This window comes from Vitis vinifera, chromosome 16 (assembly GCF_030704535.1).
Source record: "Vitis vinifera cultivar Pinot Noir 40024 chromosome 16, ASM3070453v1".
NCBI classification, from domain to species: domain Eukaryota; kingdom Viridiplantae; phylum Streptophyta; class Magnoliopsida; order Vitales; family Vitaceae; genus Vitis; species Vitis vinifera.
The window spans coordinates 19,473,877-19,492,901 of NC_081820.1; the positions used below are offsets into that span (position 1 = coordinate 19,473,877).

The 19,025-nt window shown below is 28.6% G+C and overlaps 1 protein-coding gene across 1 annotated transcript; it reads left to right on the top strand.

The window, feature by feature from the left end:
* The first annotated feature begins 15,978 nt into the window (after nucleotides 1–15,978).
* LOC100253196 (subtilisin-like protease SBT1.3) lies at nucleotides 15,979–18,665 on the top strand. The gene has a single exon (XM_002270922.4). It carries the CDS (start codon nucleotides 16,178–16,180, stop codon nucleotides 18,500–18,502), a length of 2,325 nt encoding a protein of 774 aa, XP_002270958.1. The 5' UTR covers nucleotides 15,979–16,177; the 3' UTR covers nucleotides 18,503–18,665.
* The last annotated feature ends 360 nt before the right edge of the window (nucleotides 18,666–19,025 follow it).

Below are 19,025 nucleotides of genomic sequence, written 5' to 3' on the forward strand. Positions count from 1 at the left end.
AAAATGAGTGTAACCAAGGTTTAGGTAAAAGAATGAGAAGAAGAAAAACTCTATATAGTCTGGATTAGGTGAATGTAGGATGAAAGTTTGTGAAGGTACTAGCGATCCTTTGGTCATTAATTAATTAAGTTTATTCTACTATTACGTTCACTAAAACCAAATAAAAAAGGAGTAAGGCTTCACACATTGTTTTTCAACCCTAAATTGATTCATTGATTTGATGGTAATTAAGGATCTAAAATGAATAGAAAATTAGATTTCAAATACAATTTCAAGTTATAGAACTAAGTTGATGATGACCAACTATGGACCCTAAAAGCCTTAAGATCACTCTTAAAATTTTTTTTTTTTTTAAAAAAGACTCTTATTCTTTCTAATCCTATGACTAAAACTAGATTGTGGAATCCCGAGTATTAAATCAATAGAATTTAAAATCAATTTTTTACATGATTTTTCGAAATAAATTTAATTTATATTCCATAACTAATCTTATCATAATTTTAGGTTAGAAATTTAAATTATGAAATTGCTTTAGGCTAATATTGATAGTATTCATACACTGAATCTTAAAGACGATATCGAGAGTACTAGCCATGATAACTTTCTCTTTGGATTTTCTTAGTCAAAGTTATCACACATTAAGCATACTTAAGAATAACAAAGATCTTGGTGGATCAAGTTGTCGATACCTAGCAAGGTTAGAGGAGATCTCGTAGTTATTTAATATATATAATAAAATATTAAACAGAAAAGTTTCCATTAAATTAGTAATTTTCTATATTAATAAATTAATCAAAAAACTAAATTTTGTATTAATAAATTAATAAAATAAAAGTATATTTATACATCTTTCAATATTTTTTTATGGAGATATAGTGAAGGGTTAAAAACGATAGATTATATTTTAAATTTTTTGCTCTCATTTGTTTATATAATATTAATTTTTACTATATTATTATATTTATATTTTTTTATAATAAATATAATTCTCCGTAATCTCTCATTTATGTATTACATAATATTAATGTTTAATCTAATGTATTCATAGATCTTTGATAATAAATAATTATTTGTATTTTCCCATTTGTTTTCATAATATTAATACTTAATGGAACTTTGAAAGAGTTAAAAAAATACAAGTTGTAATTAAATTGGTGATTCTCATTTGTTTATGTAATATTAATATTTTTTTGATATAAAATAAATTATTAAAATTGTCTTTATGTATTTTTTATAATAAATAAATTAATAATAATAATATTTAAAACATAATTTTTTAATATTTGATAAAGAAAAGAGTTTACTTGAGTGAGCAACTCTCAGTACTATTAAATAATTTGTATTCTCTTTGGTTAGTCATGCTCATTAATTATTTAAAAACATTATTATATTTTAAATTTAATCTAACTATATTTAAAGAGATGTGTTCAAATATAAACTTTTTGAGTAATTTTTTATTACTTAAAATATAATCAAAATATTTTCATTAAATAATTGTCAAAAAGACAAGAGAGAGAGAGAGAGAGAGAGAGAGATGTTATTTTTAAAATATTGAATAAATAATTGTATACATTGCTGAAATGGGTGTCTACGAGACATTGAAAAACCTATCCATATCAAATTTTTTTATTTTTTATCTTTAGTTGCATTATAATTTTCTTTAGGAAATTGAGCAAATTTTAATTTTTATGTGAAATTAAACTTGTGAATGATAATAAAACAATTACCTCTTAATTTTTAGCATTTCAAAATACAATAATAGAAATAATTAAGGTGTATTTCAAAATATTTTTGAAAACAGTTTTAATAAAATTTTCTTTGAAAATTTAAAATATTCTTGATCCATTTTTATATTTTAAAATATTTCTCATAAATTATTTTTATCTACGATGTTTTGTTTTCAATCATTTTTTTATATTTATATAACTATTTTTTTAAAAATAAGTAGAACTTAAAAATAATTAAAATATCTGCTAAAAAATATACAAGTTCTCAAAAAAAATTGTGAAAAACAATTTCAACTCTTGAAAATTTGAAATTACCAAACATAATTTCTGGCTCCCAGTTCTAGAAATTAATAATGATGGCAAATCGGTGCGTTCTTTAAACCAAACAGGCCCTCAGAGTGTGGCAGACTTGCAATTGCCTAGAATGTTTACGAATAGGACTGTATAGTGACAGAAAATACAAACAAAGAATCACTGACAAATGCTTCTACTTGCTATTGTTTTTGTTCTGGGCCTGGGCTGGCTTTGGATCGATCGGGTTGGGCCGGACAAAGCAAGACAACGTCGACTTTCAACCAGGCCCAACCCTATGGACCTTAGTACATTGAGCTTAACCAACCTGATATTTCTTTTTTTTTTTTTCCTTTTTTTTTGTCATTGGAAAGCATTGGATATATTTATTTAGGGAAGGAAGGATTATTTTTCTTTCATTTTCTTTCAATGTACGTTGAAAATATTTTATAAATCATAATTTTTCTTTTCTACTTGTAAATGGGTTTTTTTTTAATATATTTTATTTAGTTGACAATTTTTTTTTATTACAATTTCTTTGGATCTTATTAGGAGAATTTCGAACTTCATCAAATTCAAATTCAAGTTATTCGGTAAAGCTTTTGGAATTACTAGTATAAAAAATAGAAATAAGGGAAATTGTAATAAAATTAAATTTTGATTTTCATATCAATAAATTTTTATTCTAAAAAATTATCCGAACACATAAAATGATATTGATTTGAGTATTTCTAAAATAATTTATAAAGAGAGTGATCAAGTTTTCATGTTTAAATTTGATAGGACAAGTAATTATTTCATATGTGTTTGATAAATCAACTTAATTTAAGTTATTAAGTAGATTAAATATGTTTGGTCAATAATTTAATGACATGATTTAAAGTAAAAAAAAATGTAATTAAGTTATTCTTAAGTCCATATTTTCATTTTTACCATTTTACCCTCATTTGCTCTAATTACATCTCCTCCATACTTTACAATCTCTACTGTTACTCAACTTTTTTTACCCTAATTATAATCTATAAGAATAAATATATTAATTTAATAATTTAAAATTAATTTTATAAAACAACCTTAATACTTAAAGTAATAATTAAGTAATAAGTTTTAAATCCTTAAAATAATTTAAGTGAATAAGTAATAACCATTAAGTTTTATAATATTTATCTTGATTTTACACTTGAATCATAAATGCTTTTCCATTTTAATTAAATCAAATAATCAATGGGAATGATTAAATTCAAATGATTGCGACTAACATCCCATCAAGAACCCAAGAACATTTTATGCTTACCTTTCTAAGCTAATTAATTGCATGTTCTTGTCAAAATTATAAAAATGCAATTTTCTTGCACCATGCTAAAGTTGAACAAAATGTACGTATTCCTCTACCACTCAAATTTTATTTTTTACTTCTATTTTTTTTTTTTTCATCCTCATAAAAATCTTCTTTTAATTTATGAAAATAAAAAATAAAAATAAAAATAAGCATTAATATTATTACAAAATAAAGGAGTCAAAATCTTAATAAATTTTTATTTTAATGTGAATAAATTTTTTATTTTCATTATTATTTTTAATAAATAATTCAAATACAGTATGACCGATAATAAAATAGATTTTTTATTCTCATTCTCTATTTCAATGTTTCAAATTTACTCTAATAAATTATCATTTCTTTCCAAACTCGAAAATAATTCAACGATATTTATAGAGTTATATAACAACACCTTATTTTATATCTTGATAAATTAATTTATTAATTTAATATGATTTAATAATTTAATTATTTAAACTCTTAAATATATCTAATAAAATAACTTAATATTATAAATAAAATTAAAAATAAGTTTAGTAGATCAATGTAAGGAGTAAATACGACTTGAGGGTATTTGATAAATTAATTTATTGATTTAATTTGGATAAAATTTAATTTAAATTATACTATATAAAGTTTTATGACATGCCTTTTTAAAATAAATTCACCATATAAGTTCGTTCAGAGCATTCATACATAAGAATGAATCCTATATGCCTGTATTTCTACATGATTTAATGCATTATTAGGTGTGTCAACCTGCAATTAAAAAGGCAGCTGAGAAATATTTATGCAAACCTGTCAATGGTCCCTCAGTACAATAAAAAAATTATTTCCTCTAATTTTTTAAATTCAGGTTAAATTCAAGTTCATTGTATTAAACTCGGGTTGCATGATTCATAATCCATCAATTTTTTTTTTTTTACATATTTATACCAAAATTTAAATAGTAAATAAGAAAAAAAATTCAAGATAAAAATAAATAAATTTAGATATCTTTTCAAAAAATGATATAATTATAATTTGATTTCTTTAAAAAAAAATCAATTATTATATGGGAATAATTTATATTATAAATATTTTAGGTTTGACTTTTATAAACATTGGTTTAAAAATTTAAATTGAGTTCAAGTAAAAAAATAAAATAAAATAAAACCTTAACTCAAATCTAATCCAAGTATTGAAAATAATTACTCAAATCTATTTAAATATCGGGTTGAATTTAGGTTGGGATGAGTCATCCCGCTCAAGTTAATAATTTGAGAATTGTTATGAGCAAGATTAATTTAGGCAGTAGATAATTAGGAAAGGAAGATGGAAAAAAAAAAAAAAAGGAGAAAAAGGAAAGAGCACTTGTAAGTTGCATCTACAAAAAGCACCCAATTGAAGTCCCAACCTCCCAACCAATAGAAGGTGGTGACCTTAAAGGCCATTTTGGTGTATTTAAGAAGGAACAAAGACCATTGCTGTGGCTTTGAATGTTGATATTAACGTTTCATGTGGCTGTTGAACCCCTGCCATGCAGTAAATATGTACCTAAGAAAAAGCAGAGTGCCCTAAAGTTGCAACATATGGGGTAGGACTAGGGTATGGTCGCTTGACTTTAACGGCTCTCTTCTCTTCTTGATAAATGCTAACATCACTCTTTGTGGAGGCCTAGGAGACAAGGTAACATGAAAATTTTCCCTCATTGGGAAGTGCTTTCAAAATAATTTAATAGAAAGAACTTCCCTAATTTTTTTTTATATTTTTTAAAAAAGTGACTTCTATCTCTAATGCTTTATTTTTTTATCGTAAGAAAATAAATTAAAATTACATAAAAATGTTTCCAGAAAACACTTATTTGACGTTTTTATGATTTTCAAACCATATTTAAGAACCACTTCCAAACATATCCTAGAAATCTTTCTTGAAAACAATTCCTTTTACAAATCTAATTTATTTGTCTTTCTTTATATCTTTATTCAATTATTCAAATTTAATCATAAAATTAGAGAAAATTTTAAGATACTGAAAATGTACCCATCAGATCTTAATCTTCTTGACTCTAAAAAGTGCATAATAAAACAAAAATCTATTTGGAAGCTTAAAATATTGTTATCACATTTTCTATCATTTTAAATATTTTTTAAAATATTTTTTTTTAAAGCACCCTTTTTCAATCATTTTCTTGTATAAGTATTTTTTTTTTTTTAAATAACCGTTAAAAAACCATTAAGGGGGAAAAAAAAAAAAAAGAGCACGAAATGAAAATGAAAATAAAATAGGAGAATCAAGTACCTAATATAAGAATCCATTTCAATTAATATTTTCATAAATAAGAGCAATCAAATATTAATAATATCTTATTTTGGTAATAATATTTGCTTTGCTTAAATTTTAGATATTTATTATTTATTTCTTTGTATAATTCACAATATATTATTGTGTAAATTTTTTAAAAGAAATGATAAAACTTACCACTTCCATTACCAAATTGTCAAACTCTTGATGACATCAAAGTTAGGGAGGAGGTTTGCCCAAAAGTGGTTGAAACTTGTAAAAGGCTCTACCCACCCTCAAAAACTATGTCTTCCTTGAAAAAGGAACCTTAATATCTAAGTCATCTCTTAAGCGAAGAAGAAGACCTATTGAAGAAATTAAGGATAATGAAAAAAGTAGAAGTCCTATCTTACAATACTAGTTATGGATCTGATAATGATGAGTTGTCATTTCATGAGTTATTAGAACTATGAAAGAAAATGTTTTTAGCATGAACTTTAGTATTAACACGGTATATAAGGTTGAAGAATATTTAAGAGACTTTAAAAATATATGTAAAAATTTTGTTGCATTCAAAAGTCAATTTCATACTAAAACAAAGTTTGTCAATTCGTTCATAACTTTAAATAAAGATAGGAAAAAAAAATTCCCACTTACTATGGTCACTAAACCACCTTATCTTTCTTAGCCAATTCATAGTAGCTCTTTAAGGATATAAGCAATCACTTGCCACTAAAAAGGAGGAGAGAAAATATTCTTAGAGCATGCATAAGTTTTTTATTTCAACAATATGATCATGGTCAAAATGGTTGCAGAGGTAGAAATTTCAATTTGAGGGGAAAAGGTAGAAAAACCTATTGAAAAATTAAGGATAGTGACGAAAGCAAAATTCTTATTATACAATAGCAGTTATGAATTAACAATGATAGATTTCTCACTTTATAAGTTCTTAGAATCATAGAAGAAGGTATTTTTAACATGATCTTTGATGTTAGCATGACAAATGGGGTTGAAGAATATTTAAGAGACTTTAAAAATATATGTGACAATCTTGCTACATTCAAAAGACAATTTCGGACAAAGACAAATTTTGTCAATTCTTTCATGGCTTAAGATAAAGATACAAATTTTTTTCCCCATTTACTATGGTTATTAAACGACCTTATCCTTCTTTTAGTCAATTCATAGTACCTCTTTGAGGGCATAAGCAATCACTCACTACCAAAAGGAAAAGAGAAAATGTTCTTACAGCATGCACAAATTTTTATTTGGACAACACAATCATGGTCAAAATAGTTGAAGAGATAGAAATTTAAATTTGAAGGAAAGAGTTTTTACAATTCTCAACCAACAAAAAAAAATTGATAATTTGATATTTTTATCAAATTTTTGTCAAATGATATCTTCACCATGTTTCAAGACAAGTTAGGCATTTATAATCATTTCTATTCTAACATGAGGGGAGATATGAAGGGGAAAAAAAAAAGGAGGATACAAAATGATAAAACACATAATGAAAATAATAAAAGAGATGAAGAGAACAATGAAAAAGATGTACAAAATCAAAATAAGAATCCAGTGCTTCATGTCAATATTTCCATAAATCAAAAGCAATCAAATATTAATAATATTTTATTCTCTTAATTTATGAAATATCATTTATTTTACTTAAATGTAAGATTATAACGTTACTTTTCTTCTTATAATTCACAATATATTCTTATATAAATTTTTTTTTAAAAGAAATAATAAAATTCATCACTTCCATCAACAAATTATTAAACTCTTCATGGTATCAAAATTAAAGGAGGAGGTTCCACTCTTCTATAAAAGTGGTTGAATGTCATAAAATGTTTAATTTACTCTCATAAACCATGTCTTCCTAAAAAAAGGAACCTTAATATCCAAGCCTAAATCAAATCATCCCTTAGTTTGTGACATGGGTGTTCTCCATCATCTCTCTGAGTGGAGAAAAACTTGTTGAAGAAATTAAGGATGATAACAAAAGCAAAAGTCCTATCATGTAATACCAATTATAGATCGACAATGATGAATTTATTACTTCATAAGTTCTTGGAACCATGAAAGAAGATGTTTTGAGCATGATCTTTGGTGTTAACACAATATATGAGGTTAAAGAATATTTAAGAGACTTAAAAAAAATATGTGACAATCTTGTTGCATTGAAAAGTCAATTGTAGATCAAGACAAAATTTGCCAATTCATTCACGGCTTACAATAAAGATATGAAACATTTTTTTCCCACCTACTATGGTCCACCTTATCCTTTTTTCAACTAATTCATAGTACCTTTTCAAGAACAAAAACAACCACTCACTATCAAAAAGGAGAGAAAACGTTCTTAGAACATACAAGAGCTTTTATTTAAACAACACAATCATAGTCCAAATAATTGAAGAGATAGAAATTTCAATTTGAGGGGAAAATGTTTCACTCCTTCTACATGGTACAATTCTTAACAAAAAATAATAATAATTTGATACTTTCATCAATTCTTCGCCGAAGTATGTTTTCACCATGTTTCAAGAGAAGTTAGATGTCTAAGTGAAAGAAAAAAATTAAAAGATGATGCAAAATGACAAGGCATAGAAGGAAAATAATGAAGCAAATGTACAATATGATAAAAGAAATGCACAGAATCAAGAATCAAGTGCATAATGATGAGAATTCACTTTAGTCATATTTCCATAAATCAAGAAAAATCAAATATTAATAATATTTATTCTCTTAATTTAGGAAATAATATTTATTTTAATTAAACTTTGTTATTATTGAATTACCAAACTTTTCAAAAGCAACTTATTTTCTTTTTTCTATTTTTTACTTGTCAAACATTATTTAAAAATAAAAATAAAAACAAGATATTGTTTCTAAAAATACATTTATAATTTCAAATGCAGGAGGCTCTCTTTTTCAAAATGGATAATATTTTGACCTTTTGACATAAATATTTTTCACCCTTCTTACTTCACCAAGAGCAACAACCTAATTAATATCACACCGCCTCCATATCATTCAGCCAGAGGTAGCTCATAAAATAGAAGTTTCCCATCCAACTCTACCTCACCCATCAATACTTGATGGGTTGCGACAATTGTGAGGGCCCAATACGGCAACACCCTTCCTAACCTGCAAGGTGGGACCTTTGGTGTTAGATATTTTGGGTATGTATAAATCGCTACCACTCCAAAAGGCACTTGGCCCCATTACTATTTATGGTGGCAGCTACGGGGGCTCAAGCCAGGACTGGACCACATCTTCCACTCACTCACTCACTCACAAGTACTTGTGTTGGTCTTTGTTGAAAATTACGTTTCATGAAGACCAGTGTTCAATAATTAAATGCTCCTTACTAGACTTCAAGTTGGCAGTTCCTCTCAATTTATTTTATTTATTGTTATTATTGCTATTGTTTTTGAAGTGGTAAAACATCGATCCAAAATAACAAAGCTCTTTTGGATTCATTTACTTTAGACAGGGAAACACTAAAGTATGAAATTATTTTTTTTCGAATTTTAAATTTGTATTTATATTACTAGGTTATTTTCATTCACTTTTTTTTTTTCTAAATTGAGGAGGTGGGTGAAAATAATAAATAAAAAAGATATGAGAAGTATTTGATAAAATTTTAAACAATCGGCATTTAACTAAAATTTCGGAGGAGGTGAATAAAATCAATCATGTTATTATATCAATAGGATGAGATCAAAGTATAAAATAATGAAATCATGTATGTTTATAAATCAATGAAATTCAAGTGCAAAGCAAAATAACTTAATTTAGGGGGTGTTTGGTACACAAAAATAAGAAAAGAAAATTAATATTTTGTTTCCATTCCTATTTTATGGTGAATGGGAAATGAATTTGGTGATTTTATTTCTAATGTTTAGATGAACCTAAGAATTCAATATTAAAATGATTATTTGTTTCCATTCTAATGTTTAATAATAATATGAATAAAAAAGAAAAAGAGATAAATTGACAATAATACCTTTACACAAAGTTTTAAATATTTTTTTTATTTAAAAAAATGAGATTTTTCTGTACTAAATAATAAGACTAAAAAAATAGTCTTATTATGGAGCAAAGAAGCATTAAGGCTTGATGAATGAAATCCAAACGTAAAATAATAATTTTAGACTATTTCATATTTTCTTATGGGATGAATGAATAAGAATATCACCTATTTGTGATGCATTGAAATCCCACTTATAGGTGGGATTTGATTTTTGTTGAAATCATTTTTTATTTCATTTCTGTCTTCATCAAATTTATCCAAATATAGAAATGAGAGAGTGAAGGAATGGGATAGATATTGTCACTCCTTATTCTCATGTACCAAACACCTCCTTACATACATGGTATCACTTAAAGTGTGTTTTGTAATATTTTTATTTGAAGTGTTATCGATAAATCAATAATTTGCTAAAATAATAATTTCTCTTGATTCCAAAAGAATTATTTTATAGGGGCTTTACTAGGGTAAATGAGATAAAAATTTAAGATAGTAACAAAAATTTAAAAATAATTTATACATTTTTTATCTTTCTAAAAAAATAAAAATAAAAATATATATTTGATATAATTATAGTTTGATATTTACAAAAAAAATGTAAAGAAATAAATATTATTATATAAATTAATATAAATTATAAATATTATAAAAATATTGAATCAAGTTTGGCTTAAGTTCAGGTTATCCAAATCTTAACCCAATACTTAACCTTAGTATTAAAAATGATTGTCCAAACATTGGGATGCAAAATATCCAACATTTAAATGTAATATATCTCTTAGTTCATTTTTTATTCTTTCTATGAATTAAATATGATGTAACTAAAACGTTCGGTTGGATAAATATGATATTTAAATATATCATATTTCATTTAAAATGATATGATATGATATACATATCATAACTTAAAATACCCTGTCAACCAAACTTGTTGAATTTATTCAAGTAAAATAAAATTTCAATTTTAATAAGTCAAGATGGTGTAAGATTAATATTATTGAATTTGATGATTTAAAATTTATCATTTAATTGTTATTTTAGATACTAAGAAAATTTAATAAAATCAACATAAAATTTTTTTAATACCATTATTAAGTACAATATATATATATATATATATAAATGAGCTATGGGGAGATAAAATAAGAAGGAATGAGTAGATGGTTGTGACATGAATGTAATCTTAGATAGTATTGAAATAGACATAACAAAATAGCCCTCATCTTGATGACATGAATGTCATAATAAGATGCTTATATGAACCACCTGAAAGTCGTGATAACATCATATAACAAATCATCCATCTACTCATAATAGTCATGTTTCACACAAGCCAAATGAATATTCTTCTATTATATGAATATTTTTCTATTACAAAACAATTAGAAGATACCACATAGACCCTATATGAACCACCCGAAGTCGTGTTGGCATCACATAACAAATCATCCATCTGCTCGTAGTAGTCATGTTATCACTAATACGATCACACAAATCCAAGGAATATTCTTCTATTATATGAACAGAATATACCACATAGACCTTAAATACAGAATGAATATAAGAGATTGTTTTAAAAGAAACCAAGTGAAATTCTAGAGTACTTATATGTATGACACAAAATTATTTTGAATTTAGAGAAAAAAAAAAATTAAAGCTGAGTCGCTAATTTTTAGCTTAAAGTAATATTATTAAATAATTTTATTCTAAATATGTTGAAGTAGTATTAGTGTGGTATATTATTTATGAAAGATCCTTAAAAGCAAGTTGAGAATTTTTCTATTTTTGGTTTATTAGCATCATAAATTGTATAAAAGTAAAAGCAAAAGGCAGCAAGTAGCCTTACTTCACTGCCAATATGCCACAAACTCAAGATCTGAAATCTGAAAAGATCTACAAAATTTACAGGCTTTTCTTGTGGGGTATTTTTCTCATTCTATTCAAGTGGTCCTCTTTTTCTTTGAAGCTTTGATATCAAATAGTAAAGAAAAGAAGAAAGGGAAAGAAAGTAGATTCCTTTTTCTCAATTGGGTTGTCAGTCTTTGTCCTGATAATGAAAACGTGTTAGATAGATGAGAAGCATCATCCTAATGGAATATTCACACAGCAATTTCTTGTAGTAAAGGTACGTATCTTTCTTTTTTTTAGGACTAGAATTTTTAAATTATTTATTTTTAACTTATTGAATTTTTAAAAATAATTGACCTAGCGAAGAAACTAAGTGGTTATTGTGTAATTATTTTCAAGAACAATTTTTTGTTTTTCAAAACAAAAAAAAAGAAAAAGAAAAACATGTTTAATAATAAAAAATAATTGTTAAACTATTTTTTTTTAAGAACATAAAATAAAGTATTTTTAAATATCATCTTTTAGTTGTTTTCGAAGGACGGTTTAAAATAGATTATTTTAAAACATATTAAAAACATTATAGATTTTCAAATAGAATCATAAAACAATTTTTTAACACGCCCTAAAAAATTTAGATTATGTTTTCCTTCACTACTAATAAATATCACAATAACCTTATTTCCTTTTATAAAATTTTAATTTAGTTTTTGTATTATGATTCCCATTATTTTTTATTCTCTTTCTTACCCATTCTCATTCACTTTTCTTTTATTCCATTTCCTAACACTACGTTTGATTCCCAAAAATTTTGAAGGAAAATGTGAGGGAAAAAGAAATGGAAAAAAAAAATAGAAAGAAAATAAAAATAGATTTAAAATTAATAAATTATTTTTATATATTATTTTAAATATTTTTCATAGATTTAACTCTTCTATATATAGATTAAATAATTTAAAAATATAAATTTTTTTAATAATTTTAATTATATTTAATTTTCTTTTACATTTTCTATAATAAAACTAAATATGATAAAATAATTTTTTTTACCATATTTCTCCTTTCCCTAATATTTTTAGGAACAAAATATAACCTAAAAGTTTAGCAAATGTTTGAAAAAAGTGGTTTTTTTTTTTTTTATTGTTTCTCTTTCCAACTTTTAACTTTGATATAATACTTAAATCTAATTCCTCATACAAAATAAAATGAAAATTATTTCAAAAATTTGGGATATTAAAAGTAAATTAATTCACCTTAATTTTTATGAAAAATGAATTTACTATAAATTAAATTCCATAATTTTGTAGATTTTTCTATTTAAATGTAGTCCCTATTTTTATCTCATAATTTAGCTATTTTTTTAAAAAATAAATAAAATAAATTTATATTCATTTCTTATTAAATATTAAAAATCATAAAACTTAGATTAAAAAATAAATTTACTATGAATTTTTAAAACTAAACCTTTTACTACACAATAAAATCAAAATAAACTAACAATCATCAATTCAATTTTTTTTTTTTAAATTAGAACTTCAAAACATAATTTACACTCATCCAATTATCCATAGAATCAATAATTCTAAATAATTAAAAAAAATAGGATTTGATACTTTTCCAAAAAAATAAAAAATAAAAAATTTATGATTTAATTCTGACAACATATACATATTTTAATTACAAATTCATAAATGTGAAAATATGCTTCATAAAATAAATGTTAATTTAAAATTTTTATAACATTTTCTTATTAGCCAACTTAATTAGAATCATCTAATTACCACTTTCTTACTAATATATAATATATTATTATAATAGTGAATTATGATATTTTGGGTATTTGAAAATATATCAAATTACTTTTTTTTTTTTCAAATTATTAATTTATGAATTAAAATATGAAAAATATAATAATTAATTTTATAGAAGAAGTATAATAATCAATTTTATAAATATGATCTTTAACATGTAAAAATAAATAGATTTAATAATTAAAAGTATTCAAATATTAATAAAAACAAATGACTTATAAGACTTAAGTCAAATTTAGATCTATTTATTCAAATTTCAAAGAGAAAAAAACATATTGTATTAACATTGGTAAAAAATAGTTATGGGCTCAAGTTATAGAGGCATTTAGAGGCACTAAATGATTTTATGGAGGTTAAGGTTTTCAAAATATTTATTTATCGATATAATATCAATGTCAATGTCAATGTCAATAATAATGTTAATGGTATCCCAATTAAGAATGTTTCCAAATTAATATCAAATTTTAGTTGTCACAACTTATTCCAAGCATGGAATATTAGCCTGATTTGAAATTTGATCATTAATTTCTGGCTATTTTGGAAGTATGCACATTGTTTGGATTATTCTTTAATCATAGTTGGACCTCACATTATTGTCTTTTTTTTTTTTTTAATTTGAACCATTTTTGGGGGGCAAAAGAAAGTATTTTTATAATCACCAATAATTATATATCTTATTTATCATATTTTAAATTTCTCTACATATTTATAAAATGACCCTTATGCCCTTGATTTGATACAGAGACATGACAAAATGATATCAAGCCAAATCCATGACCAAAAGGATATACAATTTGTCAATTTGTGAGTCATGGAAAGATGTGAGAATAGGGAGAGTAGAAAAAAAGGTTTATGATAAGGATGACTCCTTTGGAATATATTTGAGAACCTGACAATATTATGACAACTAGTTGGGAGACTGATTGTGTTCCTACACATTATATGCTCTATCTATTTTTCTTTTAAATATGATACATGAAATGTACCATGGTTGCTAAAAATACTTCCAAGATATGATTTGTATCAACTGTCATTGCTCCACTCCTTTTGGATCATAAAATTAGAGATAATGGTTTAAAAATATAAAAAAAAAAAATTTAAGGACTTATTTGGAAATGATTTTAAAAACAATTCTCATGAAATAATTTTTAAGAAAAAAATATTAAAAAGTAAATTAAAAAAATTGTTTGACAAATTAGGTGTATGGATATGTTATTTCTTCTTCCATTGTTTCAGTGATTGGATTAATTGATTTTAGAGCTACCAATCACACTCGATATATTTCTTTTCTTATCTTTTTCTCCTTTACCCATCAAAAATTCTATTAATATTGCATATGACGCTCTTACTTATTCCACATCTTAGTTCTGTCTTCATCTTGGATTCTTACTTATTCCACATCTTAGTTCTGTCTTCATCTTGGATTCTTACTTATTCCACATCTTAGTTCTGTCTTCATCTTGGATTCTTCATAATAAATTATATTTTTCTTCATCGAGATAAATTTGTTTTCTATCAATAACCTTGCAACTAACCATCTTCGTGTCATCTTTTATTTCTTTTGAGTGTCTTATCTAAGATTAAGGCTGGTTGGGAAAATATTTTAAAATAAAAAAGTAAATAAAAATAATTATATTATATTATTAAAAAATACCCTATATTATAAAACTATTTTTTGTTAAAAAAAAAAAAAAGAAGCTGCTACCAACCAAAATTTTGAACCTGAAAAATAATTACTTTTTATAAAGTGAACACCAAAAGATATGAGATTTTTTTTTTTTAATGGTTTGATATTGTTATAAAGTGCTACATTATGAAACTTTTTCCTTGGAGTCACCTCACCCATCAGAATGAATAATAGGCCTAGTCCCCTTTTCTTTATGAGACTTCACTTTCCAAGATCCCTTTTCAACATCACAGGATAAATTCTTGAATAGCATAAAGTTTCCAACATTAGACACACTCATTAATTAAATAAATTAAATTAAATCGCAAAATAATCCCTTACTTCGTTTTCCATGCAGTCAAACAGGCATTCAAATCTCGTATAAAAACAAGGACTCATTTTATGAGGCATCTTGGGGATCAGACGGTGCTCAGACCTGACTTCGCACATCTTGTGAGTGTAGGGACCACAGCTTAGCAATTCCCAATGCATAAAGCTCTTGTATTGGCATTTAATGGAAATATGAGGTGGGAGAGTCCCGGGGCCTGTGGTTGTCTGTGTCGTCATACCACTAGCTCAGAATGGATACCCATCTCATCACCGTTGGATTCGTGGTTTCGTTGGGAACGCACTGATGTGATGCACTCTGCTCCCCCAGAACCATACGGGACCATTCTTATATGGAGCCTGTGAATGTCGACATCACACACTGGAAAATCAAGTCAGTGGCATAAATATTCACTGCATGGGATCTGATATCATCCTATGCCATACTTTGGATCTGGAAAATAATATGAGATAATAAAAAAAATATTTTATTTCCCTTTTATTTTGAAATTACCACATTTTGGGAGATTAATGTGTTTTTGTCAAAATTCTGTCACGGGCACGTAGATAAGACTCATTGATGGTAAGTTTAATATTTTTATCAAGTGTGAACCAACGGTGATGAGGACCCCAATTCAAACTACTGACACCAAAACAATGGAACGAACTAGAATTCATGATCAGGACCATGGCCAATTACTTCCACCACCAGCCCCATATCTACTGGCTCGGTTCAACCATGGCATTCATGGCCCAACCACCAAACTTATTGCTCAAAACCACTAGACAGCACCACACCCTCTCCCTCTTCTTTCTTATTTCAAGCTCCTCGCCTCCATTTTCAGACTCCCCATTTTTCTCTTCACCCTCTCACTCTCTTCTTCTCCCAAAACAATGCCTAGAGTTTCAGTAAAATGGCTCTTTCTGTTCCTAATCACAAGCTCTCTGAGCTTCTCCGCTGTTCTTTCTACAGTCTCAAAGAAGGCTTACATAGTTCAAATGGATAAATCGGAGATGCCTGAGTCCTTCTCCAATCATCTTGAGTGGTACTCCTCTACGATCAAATCAGTGGCGTCCCAACTCCAGGAAGAGGCCAATGGAGAAGATGAAGAGAGGATAATTTACAGCTATGAAACTGCATTTCATGGAGTGGCTGCTCTGCTCAGTGAAGAGGAAGCTGAGAGACTAGAAGAAGAGCATGGTGTGGTGGCTGTTTTTCCTGAAACAGTGTACCAACTGCACACCACAAGGAGTCCCGTGTTCCTTGGCCTCGAACCCGCCGACAGTACCAGCGTCTGGTCTGAGAAACTCTCGGACAACGACGTCATAGTTGGAGTTCTCGACACCGGGATATGGCCCGAGAGCGAGAGCTTCAACGATACTGGCTTTACCTCAGTTCCAGCTCATTGGAAAGGCGCGTGCGAGACAGGACGAGCCTTTACCAGGAACCACTGTAACAAGAAGATTGTCGGTGCCCGGGTCTTTTACCGGGGATATGAATCCGCCTCAGGGAAAATTAACGAGAAAGATGAATATAAATCGCCAAGAGATCAAGATGGGCATGGGACTCACACTGCAGCCACCGTTGCAGGCTCTCCTGTTCGCCACGCAAATCTTCTGGGCTATGCGGCTGGGACAGCTCGAGGAATGGCACCGGGAGCTAGAATTGCAGCCTACAAAGTGTGCTGGGTTGGCGGCTGCTTCAGCTCCGATATTCTATCTGCAGTCGATCGCGCTGTGGCCGATGGAGTTAACGTTTTATCGATCTCTTTGGGCGGTGGGGTTTCATCTTACTACCGCGACAGCTTAGCGATAGCAACTTTTGGGGCAATGGAGATGGGTGTTTTTGTGTCGTGCTCCGCCGGCAATGGCGGGCCTGATCCGATAAGTCTTACCAATGTATCGCCATGGATCACCACAGTTGGGGCTAGCACCATGGATAGGGATTTTCCAGCTGTTGTCAACCTGGGGACTGGGAAAAGTATAACTGGAGTTTCACTGTATAAAGGGAGGAGAAATCTCTTCACCAAAAAACAGTATCCTCTGGTCTACACGGGCAGTAACTCAAGCAATCCTGATCCGAACTCGCTGTGCCTGGAGGGGACTTTGGATCCTCACACTGTAGCCGGAAAGATCGTGATATGCGATAGGGGGATTAGCCCTCGGGTCCAGAAGGGTCAAGTGGTGAAAGATGCCGGAGGAGTAGGCCTAATTCTCACTAACACAGCTGCAAATGGGGAGGAGCTAGTTGCGGATTCTCACCTTCTTCCAGCAGTTGCTGTCGGCGAAACTACTGGGAAATTGATCAAACGTTACGCATTGACCAAACCCAATGCGACTGCAACTCTAGGATTTCTTGGGACTAGATTGGGAATCAGACCGTCTCCTGTGGTGGCAGCATTTTCATCTAGAGGGCCAAACTTTCTGTCACTTGAAATTCTGAAGCCGGATGTGGTGGCACCAGGAGTCAACATCCTTGCTGCTTGGTCCGGCGATATGGGGCCGTCGAGTTTGCCTACCGATCACCGGAAAGTGAGGTTCAACATACTGTCCGGAACTTCCATGTCATGCCCCCATGTAAGTGGTATTGCCGCATTGCTCAAGGCTAGGCACCCGGATTGGAGTCCAGCAGCGATAAGATCAGCATTGATGACAACAGCCTATGTTCATGACAACACTCGCAACCCTTTGAGAGATGCCTCAACCGGCCAGCCTTCAACCCCGTACGACCATGGTGCTGGGCACATAAACCCACTGAAAGCCCTTGATCCTGGTTTGATATATGATATCGGACCACAGGACTACTTCGAATTCCTCTGTAAACAGAAGCTAACCCCAATCCAGCTGAAGGTGTTCGGCAAGTCAAAGAGGTCCTGCCGACACACCCTAGCCAGTGGAGGGGACTTGAATTACCCAGCCATCTCAGCCGTCTTCCCAGACAAGGCGTCAGTTACCACATTGACCCTTCACAGAACTGTCACCAACGTTGGGCCTCCCATGTCCAAATACCATGTTGCAGTTTCACAATTCAAAGGGGTTGCTGTGAAAATCGAGCCAGCCGTGCTGAATTTCACCAGCAAACACCAGAAACTGTCGTACAAGATTACCTTGACCACAAAGTCTAGGCAGTCTTCGCCAGAATTTGGAAGTTTGATATGGAAAGATGGAGTACACAAGGTGAGAAGCCCAGTTGCAATCACATGGCTGCCTCCACTATAGCCCATGCTCCTAGATATTTGACATGAACCTGGATGACGGGCTCTACAATAACCCTATGCTTTGTGTGATGGTCCCAGGATTCATTCGTTTTTATTGCATCGAATGCTTGTCTTTTGCTTCTTATAACAAGGGTCCGTCTTGTCGCGTTCGCACAAGAAGACAACTGCAAGAGCCACCCAAATTAGGCACCAATATTACCATGCATTTTCGTTTGCTTCCATGATCATTAAGCCTTATCCTGATGTTACCGCAAACAAAAATGCATGAAAACATATTGGGTCTCTGTTTCCAAAAACAGGTTTTTGAGAATTATTTTCAATTGTTCTTAATTAATTTTTGAGTAGTTTTAAAAAATAATTATATATATATAAAGAATGATTGAAGTTAAAACATTACAGAAAAAAATATATTTTTAAAAAATATTTGAAAATATAGAAAATAGGTCGAGAATATTTCAATTTCATAAATAAACTGCTGTAATAAAAAAATTACTTTGAAATCTATTCTCAAAAATTAATTTTTG

Excerpts from the sequence above, each read along its gene's own strand:
- LOC100253196 (XM_002270922.4), top strand. The coding sequence starts at position 16,178 with ATGCCTAGAGTTTCAGTAAAATGGCTCTTTCTGTTCCTAATCACAAGC.